The 23,423-nt window shown below is 41.3% G+C and overlaps 1 protein-coding gene across 1 annotated transcript in view; it reads left to right on the forward strand.

Annotated features, from left to right (window-relative positions):
- RERG (RAS-like, estrogen-regulated, growth inhibitor) overlaps positions 1 to 22,311 on the forward strand; it is a 111,292-nt gene extending 88,981 nt beyond the window's left edge. The window contains exons 2-4 of the mRNA XM_014937523.1: positions 6,417 to 6,473; positions 20,834 to 20,907; positions 21,644 to 22,311. Coding sequence (XP_014793009.1) covers positions 6,417 to 6,473; positions 20,834 to 20,907; positions 21,644 to 22,051 — 539 coding nt within the window. The 3' untranslated portion in view covers positions 22,052 to 22,311. The remainder of the gene's footprint in view (positions 1 to 6,416; positions 6,474 to 20,833; positions 20,908 to 21,643) is intronic.
- The last annotated feature ends 1,112 nt before the right edge of the window (positions 22,312 to 23,423 follow it).

Raw genomic sequence — 23,423 nt, forward strand, 5'->3', positions numbered from 1 at the left:
GCTGGCAGAAGTCACTTTACTAAAAAGTGATGTAATTTGGCAGGAAGTGAGCTGAACATATACAAAATGGCTCCACAGCAATACTCCTGCTCTAGAGGGATCATTGCTAGGGCAGACGACGAGAACCAGCAAGCTGGTCTCCAGACTGACAGCAAGGGCACTTCGATGCCCTTCCCAGCTCTCCTCTCATTGACTCTTTTCAGTCAAATCAGATAACAAAGTCACATACGTTGTTATAATGCTCAACTGGATGTCAAGGGCCCTTCTGCTAAGCACCCTAATGAGGCAAAAGTGAAGACATTTCCCATCCAACAGACTTTGCAATAGTTAGAAGTTATCTAAGTTATGCTGGACCAAGAGCATCTCATGCCGCCCATCCGTGAAATGCAGCTGCTAATCTTCAGTCTTGTAAAAATGCGTGGAAGTGAAAAGCTCCACAGAATAGGGCATGAAGGAGAACAGGATTATTTTGAGGGAACTGGCCAGGCCAGAAGCAGGGTGGGTGAGCACAGCCAGCCCTGCAGGAACAGCAGCTCTGCACAGCCCCAACCGTGCGTGCCCCCCGAGAGTGGCATGGAGCACGTGGCTCTGAAGCTGACACCTCCCCAGTCACCTGGGGCTGTGGTGAGGTGGCATTTTCTTTCCTTCACTGGCCCCGAGCAAGCCTTATGCAAGTATTTTGCTCCTAGCAACTCGCTGGGCTTGCTGTGCTCCCCGCTGAGACCTGCCAGTGAGGGCCACTAACTGCCATCTGGCCCTGTGCGTGGCAGCCACCTCCCACCTTTCTTTTATTTCCTTCAGCTCCCTCCTGCGTATGTGGTTGGTTGTTATTTCTGCACACAGGCTGCCCTGCTGGAGACTAATACAACCTACTTTCTCCCTCTCCACCAGAGCTCACATCTGTGATCTCTAATTCTTCACTTCTGTAGCACTCCATGGCTGTAGGGTTTCATCCCGTGTACACAGCCATACCTCTCTTCTCCCAGCCTCATCTCAGCTGCTGCAGCCCAGTCCTACCTTTCCTTCTTATTGCTTGTCACCTTCTCACCTCCTTCATTTGGGCTGCCTCCAAAGTCAGCTCTTCTCCCTCTTTTCCTTCAGAGCTGCTGTTCTCTCAGACATTAGACCTTCTTCCAGTCCCCTTCGTCACTTTGACCCTCCTCTCCAGCAATTTCCATCTACAGGTACAAGGTTATCATAACTAAGTGGACCATATTTAAATATGAAAATAGCTGGACAGGTTCCCTCAGACTCTCCTGCCTTTTCTCCCTCTTCATTAGCTACTCCAGGCTCAGAGTAGGGCACTGCAACCCAAGCAGCACATCACTGCTTCTGCTTCAGAGTACAGCTGGGAAAGAAGAAAGTACTTTTAAAATCCATTCTTGAAAAAAGAAGATGGTAAGGAGTCTTCTGGAAGTATGTCAGGAGAACTTTTATGCTGCATCGCTTCCCCAGTCGAAATGGAAACAGGGAAGAAAAAAAATAAAAGAAAAAAAAAGAAGAGAATATGCTGTGTATTTTACTAGCAATTAGAGAACCTATTACCAGCAATTAGAGAAAAGTCATGACCAAACTTTGGAAACATCAAAATGTTTAAAATATTACAGCTGAGGTAAAATGTGGGGAATTTACTTTGGCTTTATAAATCTTAGAGAATCAGTCTAGCTCTGTCACATAAATAAACCATGTAATAAGTTTTCTAGAGACAGATCACACAAGTGGACAAATCATAGAATGGTTTGGATTAGAAGGGATCATTAAAGGTTATCAAATTATTTCAAGCTTGATGACTTGTATTCTATAAATGCCCCTCTGTCTTTCCACTAACTATAGGGGCAGACTAGATATTTAACTAAATTTCTTCATATGGCTAAAACTGGGTTAAATGAATCCTATCTGCCTGGAATAAAAAATGGTAAATTGGTGGATCAAAAGCTGGAAATGAGCTGGCACTGTGCACTTGCAGTCCAGAAAGCCCACCACATCCTGGGCTGCATCAGAAGAAGCTTGGCCAGCAGATCAAGGGAGGTGATTCTGCCCCTCTACTCTGACAAGACCCCACCTGGGGTGCTGCGTCCAGCTCTGGACTCCTAGGTACAGAAAAGGTGTGGACCTGTTGGAGTGGGTCCAGAGGAGGGCCACAAAAATGATCAGAGGGACAGAACACCTCTCCTATGAGGAAAGGCTGAGACAGTGGGTTTTTTTCAGCCTGGAGAAGAAAAGGCTCCAGGAGAAATTATTGTAGCCTTACAGTACTTAAAGGGAGCCTACAGGAAAGATGGGGACAAACTTTTTAGCAGGGTCTGTTGCAATAGGATGAGAGGTGCAGTTTTAAACTAAAATACAGTAGATTTAGAACAGATATAAGGAAGAATGTTTTTAAAATGAGAGTGATGAAACACTGGAACAGGTTGCCCAGAGAGGTGGCAGATGCCCCATCCCTGGAAGCATTCAAGGTCAGGTTGAATGGGGTTTTGAGCAACCTGATCTAGTTGAAGATGACCCTGCTCATTGCTGGAGGGTGTGGGGAGTGTGTGTGTTGGACTAGATGACCTTTAAAGGTTCTTTCCAACCCAAACTATTCTATGAGAAAAGTCCTGGTGCAGACATCATCACGGATAGAAAATAAGCTGCACAGACATCTTCTTGTAGTGTAATGACATCCACATTAGGTCTATGACTTGAAAAGTTACTTTGGCTAAGAAATGCCACATTCCCTCCGAGGGCCAAGGAGAGCATTTCTGCAAAGGCTAAAAAAAAAAATAATAAAAAAAGTAGGATTTCCTAAGGAAAACAGAAACTTAAAATAACACCAATTTAAAATTTCTTCTTGCGCAGTGAACTCATTTCCTTAGGATCAGCTTCTTACTACCCCTCCAAGTGTGAAGCAGAGTTAAATTTTCCCAAAAACTACTGTTCTGATTGTGTTTAAAAAAATAGGTTCTGATTAAGCAAAGTGTGATGTATTATATTTATTCTGCAGAGTGTTGCCTTGTCTTACTCTTGGACACGGTAATCTGGGGTGGGGGCATTCTCATTGCTTCGATTTTGAAAAGGATCAGAACTGGGTTTAGCTGTCACATTTTACTGTCTGTCTGCAACTGAAAGAAGAATGGAGCAATCCTGTAGGGCTGACAGCAAGGAACATTTTCCTACAGCTGAAACCACTGCAATCATTGCTAGCACAGCTCTAGCTCCATTCTGGAAACTCAGAGAGGATTCTGAACTGATTGCAGTGATGAACTCTTAGTTTACACCACTACAAATTCAAAGCACTGCTTAGTTTTAAATTATATCATAATCAATATCCTGACAAAGCCTTTATGATTTTAAAGGCCGTGGAGGATTAGAAAAAAATAAATAGAAGAATGTCAGTAGCAAGATCGTAGTTCATAAACTGAAACTGAGAACTAGTTACACAGTGCTCCAAAATCTGGAGCTTTATTTCTACTGCAAATCCATTAATATTGTTGAACATTAGTTTAAAATATTATAGCTGGTTGCTTCAAGTGACAAGTAGGCAAAACATGGAAGATAAATTGGTGCAAAGAAGGAATGCCAAAATACAGAACAAAGCTATTTAGCCAATTATATGCTTACCTTCCAAGGTTTAAAATCTAAAGGGAAAGTTTTCAAGAATTAAATTATTTTGAATACCCCTAGTTTTGAAACTTCAAAGCATCCTGGTTCAAAAACTTTTCCCAACCTTTTCCCCACTGGTTATAGGGAGTCTAAAGCACCCAAAATGCGTTATTTCAAAGGTGAGCTGCTCATAGCACTGTAAATAGGGTTGTTCTGCACTGTTGCATGAGTCAATGATTAATGCTGTAAAGAGTTTTTGGGTTTGTCTTCATTTTGTTTCCCCCCTCCAAAGTATAAAGTGGGACACAAACAGTGAAAGGTCTTGACTTCCCCAAGAAGCAACCAGTTGAGTTGATGGCTTGTGCGTCTCACCTGGAATCATTAAAGGTTATCAAATTATTTCAAGCTTGATGACTTGTATTCTATAAATGCCCCTCTGTCTTTCCACTAACTATAGGGGCAGACTAGATATTTAACTAAATTTCTTCATATGGCTAAAACTGGGTTAAATGAATCCTATCTGCCTGGAATAAAAAATGGTAAATTGGTGGATCAAAAGCTGGAAATGAGCTGGCACTGTGCACTTGCAGTCCAGAAAGCCCACCACATCCTGGGCTGCATCAGAAGAAGCTTGGCCAGCAGATCAAGGGAGGTGATTCTGCCCCTCTACTCTGACAAGACCCCACCTGGGGTGCTGCGTCCAGCTCTGGACTCCTAGGTACAGAAAAGGTGTGGACCTGTTGGAGTGGGTCCAGAGGAGGGCCACAAAAATGATCAGAGGGACAGAACACCTCTCCTATGAGGAAAGGCTGAGACAGTGGGTTTTTTTCAGCCTGGAGAAGAAAAGGCTCCAGGAGAAGAAGCTTGGCCAGCAGATCAAGGGAGGTGATTCTGCCCCTCTACTCTGACAAGACCCCACCTGGGGTGCTGCGTCCAGCTCTGGACTCCTAGGTACAGAAAAGGTGTGGACCTGTTGGAGTGGGTCCAGAGGAGGGCCACAAAAATGATCAGAGGGACAGAACACCTCTCCTATGAGGAAAGGCTGAGACAGTGGGTTTTTTTCAGCCTGGAGAAGAAAAGGCTCCAGGAGAAATTATTGTAGCCTTACAGTACTTAAAGGGAGCCTACAGGAAAGATGGGGACAAACTTTTTAGCAGGGTCTGTTGCAATAGGATGAGAGGTGCAGTTTTAAACTAAAATACAGTAGATTTAGAACAGATATAAGGAAGAATGTTTTTAAAATGAGAGTGATGAAACACTGGAACAGGTTGCCCAGAGAGGTGGCAGATGCCCCATCCCTGGAAGCATTCAAGGTCAGGTTGAATGGGGTTTTGAGCAACCTGATCTAGTTGAAGATGACCCTGCTCATTGCTGGAGGGTGTGGGGAGTGTGTGTGTTGGACTAGATGACCTTTAAAGGTTCTTTCCAACCCAAACTATTCTATGAGAAAAGTCCTGGTGCAGACATCATCACGGATAGAAAATAAGCTGCACAGACATCTTCTTGTAGTGTAATGACATCCACATTAGGTCTATGACTTGAAAAGTTACTTTGGCTAAGAAATGCCACATTCCCTCCGAGGGCCAAGGAGAGCATTTCTGCAAAGGCTAAAAAAAAAAATAATAAAAAAAGTAGGATTTCCTAAGGAAAACAGAAACTTAAAATAACACCAATTTAAAATTTCTTCTTGCGCAGTGAACTCATTTCCTTAGGATCAGCTTCTTACTACCCCTCCAAGTGTGAAGCAGAGTTAAATTTTCCCAAAAACTACTGTTCTGATTGTGTTTAAAAAAATAGGTTCTGATTAAGCAAAGTGTGATGTATTATATTTATTCTGCAGAGTGTTGCCTTGTCTTACTCTTGGACACGGTAATCTGGGGTGGGGGCATTCTCATTGCTTCGATTTTGAAAAGGATCAGAACTGGGTTTAGCTGTCACATTTTACTGTCTGTCTGCAACTGAAAGAAGAATGGAGCAATCCTGTAGGGCTGACAGCAAGGAACATTTTCCTACAGCTGAAACCACTGCAATCATTGCTAGCACAGCTCTAGCTCCATTCTGGAAACTCAGAGAGGATTCTGAACTGATTGCAGTGATGAACTCTTAGTTTACACCACTACAAATTCAAAGCACTGCTTAGTTTTAAATTATATCATAATCAATATCCTGACAAAGCCTTTATGATTTTAAAGGCCGTGGAGGATTAGAAAAAAATAAATAGAAGAATGTCAGTAGCAAGATCGTAGTTCATAAACTGAAACTGAGAACTAGTTACACAGTGCTCCAAAATCTGGAGCTTTATTTCTACTGCAAATCCATTAATATTGTTGAACATTAGTTTAAAATATTATAGCTGGTTGCTTCAAGTGACAAGTAGGCAAAACATGGAAGATAAATTGGTGCAAAGAAGGAATGCCAAAATACAGAACAAAGCTATTTAGCCAATTATATGCTTACCTTCCAAGGTTTAAAATCTAAAGGGAAAGTTTTCAAGAATTAAATTATTTTGAATACCCCTAGTTTTGAAACTTCAAAGCATCCTGGTTCAAAAACTTTTCCCAACCTTTTCCCCACTGGTTATAGGGAGTCTAAAGCACCCAAAATGCGTTATTTCAAAGGTGAGCTGCTCATAGCACTGTAAATAGGGTTGTTCTGCACTGTTGCATGAGTCAATGATTAATGCTGTAAAGAGTTTTTGGGTTTGTCTTCATTTTGTTTCCCCCCTCCAAAGTATAAAGTGGGACACAAACAGTGAAAGGTCTTGACTTCCCCAAGAAGCAACCAGTTGAGTTGATGGCTTGTGCGTCTCACCTGGAATCTTTTTGTTCCTCCAGCTCTCGTCGTACGCTTCCTGACAAAACGCTTCATCTGGGAGTACGACCCAACACTAGGTAGGTTGCATTTCATCCTATACACGTGGTACACTGTATATAGTAGCAGCGCTGAAGTAATGGAAAGTCACAGAATTAAAATTCCAAGCCTCGGTCAACCTTTAAATTTGCCGTAAGAAGCTTCTCTACGGTCATTTAAAGCTGGAACAAATTATTACCTAAGATGGTAAAATAGAGAAGCAGCAACGCACTCAAACAAAAGCAGAATTGATATATGAGGCACGTTTCTGCCCACACAGAAGTCAGTGGGAATTTTGCCATTGAAAGAAATTCTGTTAGTATTTCACTCTGAAAATTATTTAGCGCGTGATCAGTTTTCTACTTGTGGATAAACCTGAACATCAGCTGCTCCAGAATGAGATGGCTGGGGTACCGTTCTCAAAAATTCAATAGGAAAAAAAATAAATTGTAGGTACTTACAGTCAGTCTACCTATTCTTAAGTAAGTTTGTCCTTGTTTTCAAACATGCATTGCATCTCACTTTTTGGGTGACCAGATAGGGACACCAGTCATCAGAGGAGCATCCATGTCTCCTCCACCACTCCCACTTAGCCATGTTGGGTCTGGCACTTTTGAGAAGCTGGTACACATATCTCAAAAAAACCTGTCAAACAATTGCTTTGAAGTAGAGGCCTTGCTTGAAAATTTTGGGCCAAGGTCCAATTTTTTAGTATTTCCTAAGTTAGGAAATGCTCTGCGTTAAATTTAATGTTATTTAAATGCTGTTATTTAAACACTCTGCACCAGGGAAAATCTAGGCTAAGAAGTCTGAAATGAGGCATTCGCATCTTAGAAAACATCTTCAGTACTGCAGGACTAAGGGATTTGCACATGAAATGAGGGGCTAGGAAATTTCCTTTTCTCTTGAAATCTGTTGGCATCTCCTTCCTAACCTTTCCTCAGAGGCTCAAATACAGACCATGCAGTTAAATACTTATTTCTTTGTTGGGGTTCTTTCTCTAACAGATCACACTAAAGAAATAGAGAATGCCATAAACTTGCACAGCAGAAACAAAGATGAAAGTTTAATACATTTCATTGCAAAACTCAGGCAGCACTTTCAACAGAGCAAGGTATCCAATATCATACTAAGTATTTTCTTCTGGTAAAATGAAGAAATGACAGATACCAGAAATCTCTTCTTGGGAAAATAATTCTCAGAATAACCTGAAGTCCAACACATTCTTTTATGTGCTAATATTAATATATAAATCAGTGAATTATGTCACCTGCCTTGTACTGCACAGTGGGATGTTCAGTATCATGTTTTATTAGTATTATTAGTACTTTATAGAGCCCTATCACTAATATATATTATTTTAAGAACTCGACAATAGAAGTATATAAAGTGGTTCATATCAGGATAGGTGAAGTTCATCAATGTCTTACAGGGACACTGCATGCAAAACTATCCTTGTTGCCTTGTTCAAGCACAGAAACTAAATTATTATCAAGCTGCACGGTTTATTATTTTTTGCCCCATTATGAAGGCCCTCTGTCCTTTTTGGTGTACAAGACTTGAAATTTGTTTTTGTTTTACAAATGAATACAACTGCAGATTAACTACGCCCCTTAGGAATCTAATCATCTTCTGTTTGCAACACTGAAAGCTTTCATACAGACAACAGTCCTATCTCAATAAAGCAAAAATTAAATCTCCTCTGACTTACTGAGTTCTCATTTGGTTGAGAGGATAACAGCTTAAATCATGTATTACAGTTATTGCAAATCTAAGTGCTTTAAGTTGCTCAGAGGAAAAGGTTTGAGAAATGCAAAAACTAATAAACTATTATCAATAAGTTACTTCTTCATCACAGTAATCTCTGTTGGAAGCTACTCACCAGAGACTGTTTTCTAAAGTACTGTTTTTTCAAAGAATGGATCACAACAGGAGTCAAAGGAGGCTCTGAAAAGTTAGGAAAAAAAAAAAATCTCCTGAAATTCTAACCACTATTCAGACCCTTCAGAGATCAACCAGAAAGGCACTGTATCTTCAGAAGCTTTGAGAAGCAGTGCTTTAAAGAACACATTTCTGTCTTTATCATGATCACCCTGCTGTGATTTAGTGGCCGGTTACCTGTAAACATCACTGAGCTGAATTTACTGACAAGTTTTAGGTGAATAGATTCATTTCTTCTTAGCAGTTGTGGACTGGCAGTTGGGTGGGAAGAGGGATATCTATATATTCCAATATAAGAAGTTTAAGTTGTGTCAGTGAGACCCATTTGCCCTACAGGGAAAGTAAGTAGGTTTGTCAAGTATTTTTGAAAGGGCAGGAGTAACACAGATGCAAACTATCTGGCTACTAAGCAACAGAAGGCTTTGCAAAAAAAAATAATAAAAAAAAAATCACTGGAGCTGTGACAAAAGTGTCATTTTTATAGTTTATTTCTTATGTCAAGTTTTCAACCACTCATTAGCCCTCTGATGAAAGGAATCCCCAGATAATTCCTATTTTTAGGAAAGCTTTCAGCAAGCTGTCCAAGGCCTGATGGAAATTCAACATTATTCCAAACTAAGCATCAGGGTTAAAAAAAACCCTTGTCCTCTTAATTCAAGGGTGGCACATTTTAACTGGAAAGGAAAAAACACACCTTATAAATATTCTTTAGTACTCTAACCTGCCAGAAGAAAATGAAGAACCATATTTTTAGCAGCATCTGGATATACTGCTGTATCTCCACCAGCCAAATTACAAACCACAAAATAACATTTTCTGGCGGGAGGAGCATCAGGGACTCTTGCGAGCTTTGGCACATGGAGCTGCTGCTGAAGTCAGGGCTTTGCAGCTCTGCCACTTTTGTGCACGATGTTGGGTCTGCACAAGCATCAGTACGACAGCTGCATCGTCGCAAAAGTACATACTACTGGGCTTTTTATTTTACTATTCTCAGCCAAGGGGTAACAAACTGTAGCAAAGGTCATTTTCTGGGGAGTGTTAACTGTCAGCCTTGACTTCTCTGTCATTCCTGCCTAACTGGTGAGTCACCATCTTGGCATGTTTTTATTTTGTTTTGGGTTTGTTTTTTTTGTTGTTGATTTGTTTTAAGGCACATTAATTCCTCAGGCTAGGTGATTACCTGGCATTATCAAAGACAAGTGAGTTTCCACTTTCAGTCTTTACTTACAAGTCACACAACTATCCCACATGTGCAACAGAATTAGAAGGTCCAATGAAGGAGCTCTGTGTAGAAATAGGCTGGAACTGGACATTTAAAAAAAAAGTAGTTGTTTTCTAAAATATTAAATACATTCAGCATTAAAAACTTAGTCATCTCCAGCTTATTAAATATGTACTGAGAAAGGGGATTGGCTTACCACATGGATTTCCCCCAAATTCGTTAATGTTTATATGTTTTTAAATAGAGCCCAACACACAAATTAATAAGCAAATTCTCTGTGGTGTTAAAAGGCCTAAAAACACTTGGCCTTGTCAGGGCACCAATTAAGCCACAGCCTAAATGCGCTTCACAAACACAAGCAACACGTCCGTGGTGGCTTTCATACAGACCTGGAAATTTGTGCTGTATTTCAGTTTGGCTCTATTAAGAGATTCCTAGAGGCAGCACAACAACAAGCATTCCTGGGTACCATTTCATGGGGCTTGCCAGGAAGGGGGTGGCAGCAGGCTGACAATCTGCCTGCCACCGAGGGGGCTAGGTCCAGGAGGGACTGCAGGTTGTCCTCTTGGGTCTTGACCATCTCACCTCACGCCAGTGGTGTCTAAGCACATCACAGCTGCCAGCCACCATCAGCTCAGGGATGGAGATGCTCTGTGGGAACGAGTTTCAAGGTGGAGGTGCAAAGATGTTTATTTGGCAACCTGTCCTCTGCGAGTAAATTATTGGCCTGGATGTAGGGTTCCCACAAACCTCAGTGAGCAAGGGCTTCACACCGTGATTTTCAAGGCTGCTGTGAATAGCTGCTCTCCTCAGTGCCAGGAAATAGGAATAACTGTCTGAATCTTAGCAATTTGCCCTGTGAGCTGGCAGCAGCACCACCCAGAATTTAGGGTGCCTTTACCTGACCTCAAAGATGGAGACATAGGAAGTTTTCCTGTCAAACAAGTGATATTTAATTGATTTTAAAATGGGAGATGCTGCATCAGAGTAAGTCATCTAAGGAACTGGTAAATTCATGTTTTCCTGGGAGGCAAAAAAGGAGGAGGAAGCCCAAAGAGTCATCAGAACAGCAGAGGGACAGCAGAGATGGCCTACAGAACACTTCACGGGCAACAGCAAATTACCTGCCTCTGTATGTCATGACAGGCAGGGAGAATCTCCTGGACCAAATGATGAAAGAACAAAAGTCATCATAGCTATGGCTCAGTGGGTGCTTTTCCAAATTAGTTCTGTGGTATTTCTCTGAGAACACATCCATTGTTCTACCATAATCGGGACAATTTGCTTAAATAGACACAGAGCTGGTACATCCAAGTTTTTATAAAAAGAGGGGATTATGAACTGGGTTGTGCCCTTTGGTCTGAATTAGCATTTTTATGTACAATTGGGAGAATCAGGTACTTTCTGAGGTGCAAGGACTTAAAACATGCATTTTTACCAGATAGGGCAGACAAATAAAACCCCAAGGACATGCAGGAGACAGGTTCCTCAGTTCTTTTCTTGATTCTGTCACTGGTTTGTTGCCCACAGTCTCTCTGCCTCCGATTCTCACCTAAAAAAATCCTTCATGTCTCATAGAAGTGTTGTAAATCCTTTAAGTAACTGGTGCTCATAAAGTTTACATCAAAGGCACACTGAAACACCAAACATTTCTCCAAAGACTGGATTTTAAACAAAAGTCTACATATAAAATAACAGCAACCAAAGCAATATTTTTGTTGACCTTTCTAAAAGCCACTTGCCTTTCCTGCACTATCCCTAGATGTCTTTCTCTGGCTCTTCCCATATTTCATACAACTTTGCTAATCCTCTGAAAGGAAAATTGTCTCTGAGCAGATAATCAGCAGAACAGCGTGTGACAGACTGGCCAGTCTATGAAGGCAAAGAGAAACAGAAAGCATAGGAGTTAAGTTAATTTCAATGGGTTAGAGAAAAGACTATTCATTACTTTGAAGGAGCAGAGGTAACCATAAAGAAACATGAGTCTCTTAAGAAAAATTATAATTTTGCTAGGACTACTAGATTAATAGTCACATTTTTTAAGAGTATTTCTTCCAACTATGCCACAGTTTCTTTAAGTCACTTGCATTTTTGTTCACTCTTTTTCTACCGGGAGAGGAAAAAACCCAAGTTGGTGTTTCTGTAAAGTCCTGTCTAATGCAACACACAGACAGTCCATAAGACACCATCAAACATTGTTAAAATGTGTGGAGAACAGTAAAAGAGCAAAGACAGGAGCTAAAGTGGTACAAAGTGCTGTCCCACTGGCTTGATTATGAAATGACCATGATAGCACTGGTCTTCTCTAAAATAATGTGATACAGCCAAAGGATTGCAGAAAGGCAAGTGCTTGAGAGAGGGAGAGAGACACCTCTATTAGTGCCCTGAATTATCTCACAGAGAACTTCATCTCCTATAGACCAGCTCAAGACTTTTCAATTTCACTGCCGTGGCAAGAGCAGCAGAAATCACTTTGCAAGGATACTGTTTACCTTGGCAAGAAGGCGCTTCCCATTGGAAAGCTTTGTTGCAAGGGAGATCATTTTTACATTAGGAGGGTAGTTTTTGCCTCTATAACCACATCTGTAGCTGGGGGTTCTGCTAGCAAAATGGCATCATTCAGGGATCACAAGGGAAGCTTGTACACACCGTACATAATGTAATTAACATTACAACAAGAGCAAATATTGCTAGCCTGAGTTTCTTTTCTGCACCTGATAAATACAGATCTGTACAAACAACAGGGCGGAGTGGGAATCTATCCAAACTATCTTCCATCAAAATGGTTGATAACCAGAAACAGCTGGTTATCACGACCTCACTAAGAATAATTTCCTCTAGCAAGAGGAGATGCAAGAATTATCTTTCTGGGCCAGTTTTGTGCCAATGCAGCCATGAAAAAGAGGTCAGGTCCTCAGGTCCAAATGCAGTTCTCAAGGACTGTCTTTCCTCTGTAGTATATTCAGCAAACACATTATGTACTGCCTGAATATAAAGTCTTTGCCCCCAGGATTGTTTTCCCTGCTGCAGATCACAATTGGAAGAAACACACGCCTTTGGATATTGTAGGCTTCTAATTTTCTTGTGGCTCACTCAGCAAATTTGTCTTAACACTCCTGAAGGTCTCTTGCCTGCCTCTACCATAAAAATACTAACACCTAGTAGCACAGCCGAGAGAGAAACTGCCCAGACAGCAAACAGAACTTTTAACAAAGGGGCCCATACTGAAATAAGAGTTAATAAATCATTAACCGATGGCCCCTTCAGCCCTGGGGTGTAAAGGTTGACAGAGCAGCAGCCCCAGGAGGATGGCAGCCTGGGGAAGCCTCTCCTCCCAACTTTCTTTTCCTCCTGCGGCACAACAGGCTACACAGTGCTATAGACCAGATCATTGATATGCTCAAGATTGAAAAAATAACTGTTTTCTGTAGTGAGCAAAAGGAAAGAGAGTTCCACCATCATCTTGCAGAACTTTGGCTTCTGCATGTTTCATCTGAACACCCGTGTTGACAACTATAGTTTATGCAAGCACAAGCTAGGAATAACGTATGTGGTCCAGCATGGGCTTTCAGCCAAAGGGAGATGTAATGGTAACCAACCATTTGGGGCTAGGAGAAGTGGCTGCCAACCTATGTTTCAGTCAGTACCATGACAAGTGTGTAGAAGCTTAATAAATTGCTGGAAGACAGTCTTATTTTCAAGCCAGACTCCAGCTCTTAGTATCCTCAAATTTTATTAACAAAATTACTCATTCCTTCCAGTGCTTAAGGGATTCAGTCCTCAATGGTTCAGATTGCACCTTGTTAGGTATCCTCCTGGACTTCTATTTTTCCCCACTTCAAAACAGTTGAAACATTACTTAACTTGATATACATTTAATATGCTATATTGCTTTTACTACACTCCTCAACTGCAGGAATTTGTACTCATTGTGGCAATGAGCCGTGAAAGTATTCCTGATTTCTCTGAGGTGTTTACAAGGAAACGGACTGGTATGGCCTAGAGCACCTTAAACCCCTGGCACTGGCTTTGAAGATGCTTGACAGAGACTTGAAATGATGAGATTGTAATAGAGAGCAGAAGAGAAAGATGCTTAAAATAACATGGGAAGCAGTTATCTGAAAACGTGGTTTGTTTTCTTTCATATGAGTCTCAAGATGAAGATATTCCTCATGCCAGTAATAAAATACAAATACTGCCTTTTTATGGTAGCTCAACAGACAGCAAAAAATCAAGAATGGCAGTTGCTGCTCTTGCTGTAGCTACAGCTGCAAAATATTTTGCCCCTACATTTCTTGCTCATCATATTCTGAAATGTTCTCCAGATGAGCAGAAGTTTCCAGTGCTTGCTTTTGCACCTTCATGAGAGCAGGCTTTTGTTTTGCTTGTTTTAGGTGTGAGAAAAGTCTCACTGGTTAGTTTTCATTTATATTGGCAGAAATACGGTGAAACTCGGAGCTTTGCTAACAGAGACTACTCGCCACAATCAAACAGAAAAGTGTAGCAAAATACGGTTTATTTAGACTTAAACTTGTCATGGTCATAATTCCCACCAGGAACTAATGCCTCTGCTTAGTGTTGCTGGGAAAGTTTAAATCAGAAAATTAAAAAAAAAAAAAAAAAAAAAAAAAACTTTTAAAGCCTTGTTTCTTAGTGCCTACTCTTTAGGACTGCTGCAGGTTTGTTGGTTTTGTTTTAGCAAAGTGGTGCTGGGAAATTTTAAAAAAAAAAAATAAAAAAAAAAAAAAAAAAAAGAAAAGACTTTTAAAGCCTTGTTGCTTAGTGCCTACTCTTTAGGACTGCTGCAGGTTTGTTGGTTTTGTTTTAGCAATTGTTTTAACATGCCTTAATGAATGCAGTTTCCAAGTATCTGTACAAATTTTCTCTACCTATCTCAGCAAAAACTGGGTAAGGACAGAAGCTATAGGAAAGGAAATATAACACTGTAACACCACTCCCCTCCTCCACAAAAGAAACCCAGTCTTTGCACACAGGAGAAAAAAATATATGCAGCAGAAGCCAACAATTAGACATACTTTCCATTATTTTTAGAGTTGTCTTCAAGAAAACTGTATTCCAGGACTTCTCTTTGGAGGCCAAAATATGTTATTGATTGAAAATATCAACAAGAAAAATAAATGTTTTTCTGTAGACTAGTTTCATATCTCCCACCTTTAGATAGTTTACTATCTAAAAAGCAAACTTTGGGGATGCAACAAATCCTTTCATGCAAAGATGAGAATTTCAGAGTCCAGTGGGCCACATGTGCACTAGCCATTTCTATTCCTTCTCACTTTATAATAAGAGGAAAACATTATAAAAACCAGAGGCTTCTCACTGAGCAGCAAACCTAATGAAGCCTCATTTGTTCTGAGCTTTTTCTCCTTATTTCATACGGCAGTAACTGTTTGCATGAGTCTCCACAGCACCTGAAGCTTCTGAGGTCACCTACTACTAGTCTTTGCCCATCTGCATGGGCCAGGGACAGCCCTGAAACTTGGCTTGTGCAGAGGCAGATGCTTGCTGACCTCCCAGAGCACACACTGGCTCTTCTGCCCTGTGCCTCCTTAGGGGAGTTATATAGGGTCTCTACCCTCTGCCCCACCTGCTTTTTTACAGGACATAAACATGTGAGTTTCGCCTTGGACTGAAAAGGTGGTGAAGGGCCTGGAAAACAAATCATACGAGGAGCAGTTGAAGGAGCTGGGATTGTTTAGTTTGAGGAAGAGGAGGCTGAGGGGAGACCTCATCACCCTCTACAACTACTTGAAAGGACACTGTAGAGAGGTTGGTGCTGGTCTCTTCTCACAGGTAATTAATGACAGAATGAGAGGAAATGGCTTCAAGCTCCAACAGGGTAGGTTTAGACTGAACATTAGGAAAGAATTTTTCACAGAAAGAGTGGTCAGACACTGGAATAGGCTGCCCAGGGAGGTGGTTGAGTCACCATCCCTGGATGTGTTTAAGGGACGTTTAGATGTGGTGTTGGGGGATATGGTGTAGGGGGGAACTTTGTAGAGTAGGGTAGATGGTTGGACTCGATGATCCCAAGGGTCTCTTCCAACCTAGATGATTCTATGATTCTAAAACAGCAATCAAAAGCAGCTCAGCAAGCTAGGACCCACTGACTGTCTGCAGTGCCTTGCACATGACTTTTTTATTTGTTCTCAGCTTTAATCTGACTAGTTTGGCAGCAATCAAAAGCAGCTCAGCAAGCTAGGACCCACTGACTGTCTGCAGTGCCTTGCACATGACTTTTTTATTTGTTCTCAGCTTTAATCTGACTAGTTTGGGAACACCCGCTGTACTGAAATCATGACTAGCCTTACAGAAGGCAGCCAAAAGAGCAAAAATTGAACTTAGAAAAGAAACTCCTTTGCACATCACCCTATCAATTCCAAAACCATCATTCACAACAGCAGGCTGCACGGGAAGCTGACTGGAGTCCCTCGAGTTGAATTAAATATCACTGCAAACAAATACGTCCTTTCATACACACTTTGGTTTAAATTTGTAGTTTGACATGAATGTTTGTGTAGTATGATAGATATAAAGCACATCACAGGTACTTGTACAACCTCCTGGAACTTTTCCTTCTGTATTTCCTGACTCTTGGGGTTACACATGCAAAAACACAACATTGAAGAGTCCAAGTCCAATTATTAGAGTTGTCAGAGTTTCCCTTGAGTAACTTTCTTTCTACTACTTTCATGTGATAATGATTGGAATAACAATGCATGGCTTATCATTTTATAGTATTATTGATAAATAACCCAACTATGCTTAACTTTGTGTCTATAGTATCAGTTATGAAAGAGACGTGGGGATACAGTGTATTAGCATTAGAAATACATTCTTACTACACAAGGGCAGTACTGTGCTTGCTGTAAAACCACTGATATTTGCAAAATAAAAAGCCTCCTGTAAGGTAAATAATGGGTGGAGTAATTAACAGCCAGATGCAAGGAAGAAAAATACATTCAGCTGAGTTTTGAGAACAGTCAGGGAAGGAAGAAGGTGGGAGAGACTTTACAAGTCAGGAAGGTACATTCAACTTAGAAAGGCTTTCTAGAAGGTGAAATGTTCCTGAAGCAGCAAGAAAATGTAGAGGGGACAGATTCTACAGAGGTAGCTCAAGGAAGGGCCTGGAGAACATATCGAACAGCACCAGAGTCAGGAATGGAGTCAGCCTGTTAGCTGAAGCTTTTTGGTCTAGAAACTCAGCTATAATTATTATACAAAAGCTCTTTCTCTAGGTCTCTTGCAGCTCTCAGATCCAGCTGGCTGAAAGCCACCATAAGACCAGAGTTTCTTAGAGCATTTTTATGTGTATTTATTTTATTAACCTTTCTTGACAAAAAGAGAACTAAAATTCTGAATGGAAATAGGGTTTGTGTCCCTCTGTGCATAAAGGCAAACAAAAGAGACCAGAATGTTCCTTAAATGTGCATGTAAAGTGGTGTATGTCATTGCTCCATCTCAGCTAATTTACCTCCTCTTACTACAAGTGTTTTCCTAAAAGCAATAAACCCTTCTGATTAAAATATGTCCTTCCAGAGCTGTGACATACCCCTGATATATATTGCCTGTTCAAAATAAACAAGTACTGAAAGCAGCTTTTTACATCACTACGGCTTTTTACATCGTGGCAAATACAAACCAAGATCTAGCAATTACTTTTCAAATAATAGTTTTTCCTCTAGAAAATCTGATCTTCTGGAACAGATATATTTAATAGATAAGGATAGTCCTGGACAAACAGGTTTGATAAATGACCAGCTAAATCTCATAGGACAAAACTCTACTAAATATGTCACAATAAGCATAGTGCAAGGATGTGATGTGGTCAAGCTGTGACTGACTATCACATCCATAGACACTTGATGGATCATGAACCTCAAAGTTTTTTTTTCCATTCAAGTTTAGTAGGGTTTTTTTTCTTGCATTTTTTAAAACTCACATTGCTCAGAAGAATAGGGAGATTTGTAACAGGCTTATCAACACAGAGAGCCCCAGGGCAGTTTTTAATTTTTTTTCCAAAATCATTATTTCCATAATTACTCAGCAGCTGTGGTAATTTGAACATTTTATCCAATCCTATTAATGACTTATTGTGGCAACATAGAATAGACTTGAAAACAAACTAACTGCTACCACTTTCCAGCATGTTCCTCAGGCCTTTTGACAGCTCTAACCATTTCTGAAATAAATTTTACAAACGGAAAATTCTTGTGAGAACCAAGAGCACTTTGCACAGCACGAGTGCTGAGGGATTGCAGCGTTAGAACCAAGTGGGACCCTGAAATCTGGCACCAGCATTCAAAGCCACGCAGCCAGCACTGCCTTTGATGTTCTTATTGGGAATATGAATAAAGGCATAGCACACCCCCAAACCAACAAGAAGGGATCAGATTTACTTACTTATATTGAAGCAGAGCAAAGCACCAAACGTGGCTATTTGCAGCCTCGGGCACATCACGGCTCAGTCAGCAGCAGCCTCTCCCTGGCTCTGCTCTGAGGATAGCACTTTTGACACTGAGCCTATGAAGAGCAAAACATAGCTCTGAGGGTTCTTTTCTGTCTCTGAGGTTTTAGTGATCTAGCTACAGATACAATATATAGGCATCACCTGGTGCAAATGGCAATCTGAAGCTCAGAAAGTTGCCTGTAGTCACCCTGGGAGCCACTGGTACAGTGTTTCACTCTGCTCTTTCTACTTGACCATGACGATGCAAGCATAAGACATTTACAGCCTGGATTCATCAAACCAATTTTAGACTCCTAGGTGCTTTTCAGGTGTGATTTATCCCAGGAGAGAGATCAGACAAGCTATATCCAGGCCCTATTTTCCTTCATCAACTCTAATAGGAGTCAAGGGTGCTTAGCTGAGACAGACACCTGCGTTGTGATGGTTTCAGTTAGACAGCAATATCTCATGTCACCTAATTTCTCTCTAGCTGCATGTCTCAAAAAAAAAAAAAAAGTGCCACAGCAAAAATTATATTAGTAAATCCCGAAATAAGGCAATGAATTTGTGAAGTACTGTGGGATGTATGTGAACAGACTGGAAACCACAGGTTCAGGACTCATAACTTACAAGAAAACCAGATTCTTCAGATGTTTCTGTTTCCTTGAAGGAGAAGCCATGTCTGTAATTACACTACAAAAATGCTTTAAACATCCAGCTGTTTTACACTCCTCATTAAAATTCACCCAGCTACCACACATTCCAAAGCACAGGAACAGACACACATTTACTAAGATATATTTACACTAATCTGACCCAAACCAGTGCTACTTCTCCAGGATCAAATTCCATCCCAACACGAGCAGCCAAAGTGAGTTAAACTTGCAACAAGAACTGCTGCCACAGTCCTATTTTGAGAAGTCAAGTATCATTTAAGAATCATGCTGCTTTTCTGTGGCTAACACAAGTCTTCTCCTTGAGATTTATTTGCCCATTTCACGGGGAAGAGCCGTACCGTATGGCCTACCACAGTCTGCCTCCTGAGGAGAACATTTCACAAACATGCTGCAAACCTGGTTGGATGAGCTCTTTTTCAAGTTGTATGGACCAATTCTCAACAGCTACTTGTCAAGCAGGGCCAGATGGTTGAAGGCATTTCAACATTGCAAGGCCTAAACGAGTAAGGAGCTGTTATCCCGTTACTCAATCCGAGGTCCATCTCCTTCACAGCACTCTCAACCTAGCACTGAACATTTTAGCCACTGAAATAACTTGCTGAAGGTGCATCACTGCAGCTTCCACACCAAACTAGAGCTCCTGCCTTTTCTGCAGTCCCCCGGGGGAATTGCTCTATCTAGGAATGTTTACAGAAAGGACAGATAAGACATACCACCAAGAGACCTTAGATATATCTTACTCTGCTCTGTAGGTGTAGCCTCAGGATCACAAAGGTGGAACTCCAACTCCTCCAACAGCCTTGCAGTGCTAAACAGAAGGGGTATTTACAGCCTTTAAAAAACCTAGTCTTCATTGCCTGAAACCCTACAGCAAGATTGCTTGCCATCTGCCTAATTAAATTGACCATTTGTCCCTGTTAGAGGCAGCTGTGCTACTTAAAGCAATTAAGGTGGCACAGGAGGGAAGCGACATTTTTGCTTCGGGAAGAGAGTGTTTGCAGCACTGACAGCATCGAAACATTCATCACTATGTGGAGGTGACATTCTTAAGTATGTAATGAAAAAGACATTCACCAAACATGAGCTCTTTCAAAAGTTCAAATTTAAGAAAAGTGTTTCTTTAAAGATACCCTTCGGTCCTATTGAGGAGATTTGCACCCAATAAAACAATTGCATCTCTGACAATGCAAAGCATTCATAGTCACTGGTCACAGTTTTACAGCAGAGGCATTTGCCTTTTGATATAGGACATCTGTGAGCTAGCAACGGTAATAAATCTGAATGTTAGCACAGATAATTTTCCAAGTTTTAGGTCAAATGCTATCAAATTTAACTTATCAGCTCATTAAGATAAAGCAAGCCCTTTTGTCATTAGCTTTCTGATTACTTGCCTGGTTCCAGAACCTGGGACACAGTAAATAGGTTCCTTTTTTTTTTCCCTGTAGCATGGCGTGAATGCTTAATGCCCACTGGTTATAAATCATACGTAGGGAAATCACTGATTGAGCCCTTGCTGGAAGAGGGGAATGTGATGATTTCAGCATGTTTCAAAGAGACATTCTTAGAATAGCTAACTGTTCTGTAATTTTATCACGGCATAAGGCCCGAGCTTAGTGGTTAGGTTCCCTCATCCGCAAACCATGCTGGTTTTGATCTTGTCAGACTTCAAGCTACGCCGTGACAGGCTTTTGAGCTGGATCCTTTGAGAGAAGTGGTATTTGTGTTTCGTAGGTGGGAGCCTTCCCTATGAACAAACGTGAAAAATGGGCTGCAGCTTTGCAGAGCTCTTTGCTGGGAGGAAACTCTGCCTTTTTGTTGGGCGCCGAGTGCAGTGTCCACAGTCACAGCTCCTTGTAGGTGCACGACATGGGAATGAAAGGGTTACGTCCTATGGGGAGAGGTAAAATAGTCACCATTGTAGAAAGGGGGCCTTGACTGTGCACTGGAATGGCTGGAAGAGCTCCAACAAATAAAATTTAGAGAAGTTGTATGTCACATCTCAGGTCTTGTGCTGGGGTAGCTGTAAGGAAGATTAAAAAAATATGTATAATTGCTTTCTTTTAATACATTTCACAAAATGTGTTCCTATTTTAGAGTCTACGTATCGTCACCAAGCTACCATTGATGATGAAGTCGTTTCCATGGAGATACTAGATACAGCTGGTCAGGTGCGTGGGTACATGTACTATTATCCAGTACCTTGGCTCAGATAGACAGCAGGGAAGGGGAGGGCGGTGGTGGTGTGGTGGGTGGCAGGTGTGCTCTGCTTCTGGGGACAGAGATTTCCTTCTGAGCAGAGCCTCCCCTCCACCACCATCAGCTTGCTGCCAGACCCAGCGTGCTGGATCCAGGCCCTTCTGCAAGGAACCCTGCTTAGAGTCTTCAAACACTGGAAGAACAAACAAAGTTAGGGTTTACTCTGGGATTAAAATTATTTTTTTCTCATTCCTTGATTCGAGGCCAACCCAACAACACGTTATTACTATGCACAAAGTCAGTCTATTTCTGCAGTCAAGCGATGAGGCACAACAGCCTCAGTCAATGATTCCCACCAAAATGAAGAGCAGTTTTGTCATAGCCAGGTCCCCCTTCCTTTCAATATGTGGCCAACGCTCACTCTCCACAGCCCTATGCAGTTTGTGAGCTGTGTATCATTCAATAGAGACCCTCTTCCAATTGCCTGCTACCAGCCTGTCCACAGGCAGCCCAGGGCACCTTGGCAGAGTAGATATCATATCATAAAATAAGTGATGCCATATCATAAAATAAGTGATGTGCATAAAGTGTGAAGTCAAGTAGACATACATGGCTTTGCAGGCTTTGGAGGACCGATGTCTAGCTGAAGACCTGATGTCTTTCTCATAAATCAAGTTCCTAAGGCTGGTGTCTGTCTTTTCAAAACAGGAGGACGCTATTCAGAAAGAAGGACATGTGCGATGGGGTGAAGGTTTCGTCCTGGTTTACGACATCACGGACAGAGGCAGCTTTGAGGAAGTGCTGCCACTTAAGAACTTGTTGGATGAAGTTAAAAAACCCAAAAATGTCACCCTGATCCTGGTGGGGAACAAAGCAGACTTGGATCACTCCAGGCAGGTCAGCACAGAGGAAGGTGAAAAGCTGGCCACAGAACTAGCATGTGCTTTTTACGAGTGCTCTGCTTGCACAGGAGAGGGCAACATTATGGAAGCCTTCTATGAGCTCTGTCGGGAGGTACGGCGTCGAAAGATGGTCCAGGGCAAGACTCGGAGGCGAAGCTCCACCACCCACGTCAAGCAGGCAATTAATAAGATGCTTACCAAAATCAGCAGCTAAAAAGAGCTGTCCTAAGCCAGAGAAGCATTTTAGAGCATATTAGCTTGAAGTAGGGACGAAGCAGGCAGAGCACATTTAATTAAAAATGGTCAAAGCTTTGCAATTAAAAAAGAAATAGAAAAGACAAACCACACCACTTTTTTGAGTAACATGGGGTCAGACTTTTTTCCTGTTTTGAAATGTATTTAGCCACACTGCTTCTGGCTAACGTGGGGGTAAAAAAACAAAAAAAAAGAAAAAAAAAAAAAAAAAAAAAAAAATGAACTCCAAAGGACTAGATGATTGTGGGGATTGGCAATGACAGAGCATCTTCTGCTTCTACAAGGCTGGCTCCAATCCCCTGCAAGTCAGTAGTGCCTAAACATCATTTCCAGCCAGCCAGCTGCTCAGTAGCCATTGGAGAGTAAGATTCAACCCTCGATCTGTCAACAACCATCACAACCGGTGTTCTCAAGGACTGAATACACGTAGAGGCTGCTGTGTTGTACCAGAAAGTTCATCTGACACCTTTCACCAGCTCTAAATTGGTGCGTTGTGTGCTTTTACTCCAAACTGTCCTTCCTTGTTGTTATATTTGTCAAATGTATGAGTGCTGATGTTCTTAGCAAGGTATAAAAAAAAAAAAAAAAGAAAAAAATGAACTCCAAAGGACTAGATGATTGTGGGGATTGGCAATGACAGAGCATCTTCTGCTTCTACAAGGCTGGCTCCAATCCCCTGCAAGTCAGTAGTGCCTAAACATCATTTCCAGCCAGCCAGCTGCTCAGTAGCCATTGGAGAGTAAGATTCAACCCTCGATCTGTCAACAACCATCACAACCGGTGTTCTCAAGGACTGAATACACGTAGAGGCTGCTGTGTTGTACCAGAAAGTTCATCTGACACCTTTCACCAGCTCTAAATTGGTGCGTTGTGTGCTTTTACTCCAAACTGTCCTTCCTTGTTGTTATATTTGTCAAATGTATGAGTGCTGATGTTCTTAGCAAGGTATGCAAAAAATATAGGAAAGGTCTGTTTCATGGAGTGTTTAGCCAGCAAGACACACATTTCAACAGAGCTGAAGTTTGGCTGCTTTTCCGAATCCTCTGAAACTGCAGAGTTCATCATGAAATAATCAGCTAGTCCAGTGGCATTTCAGTATTTCCCCCCTCAAAGTGCAGTACTGTACTGGGGGAAATGAGAGTGTATGTGTTGGGATATCAAAATAAAAAAAAAATAACCATATTAGTATTGATTTAGTTATGGGTAGCTTTTAGCTTTTGTTTACATTTTTGTTTTGGTCTTCTTGCAATTCAAGTAATTCCTCTTATTTTATCTTGTACCGAAGAACTGAATCCATGGGAAGGCAAGTATTTAAAGTCAAAGCCCAAATG

This window comes from Calidris pugnax, unplaced genomic scaffold (genome assembly GCF_001431845.1).
Source record: "Calidris pugnax isolate Ruff unplaced genomic scaffold, ASM143184v1 scaffold1, whole genome shotgun sequence".
NCBI classification, from domain to species: domain Eukaryota; kingdom Metazoa; phylum Chordata; class Aves; order Charadriiformes; family Scolopacidae; genus Calidris; species Calidris pugnax.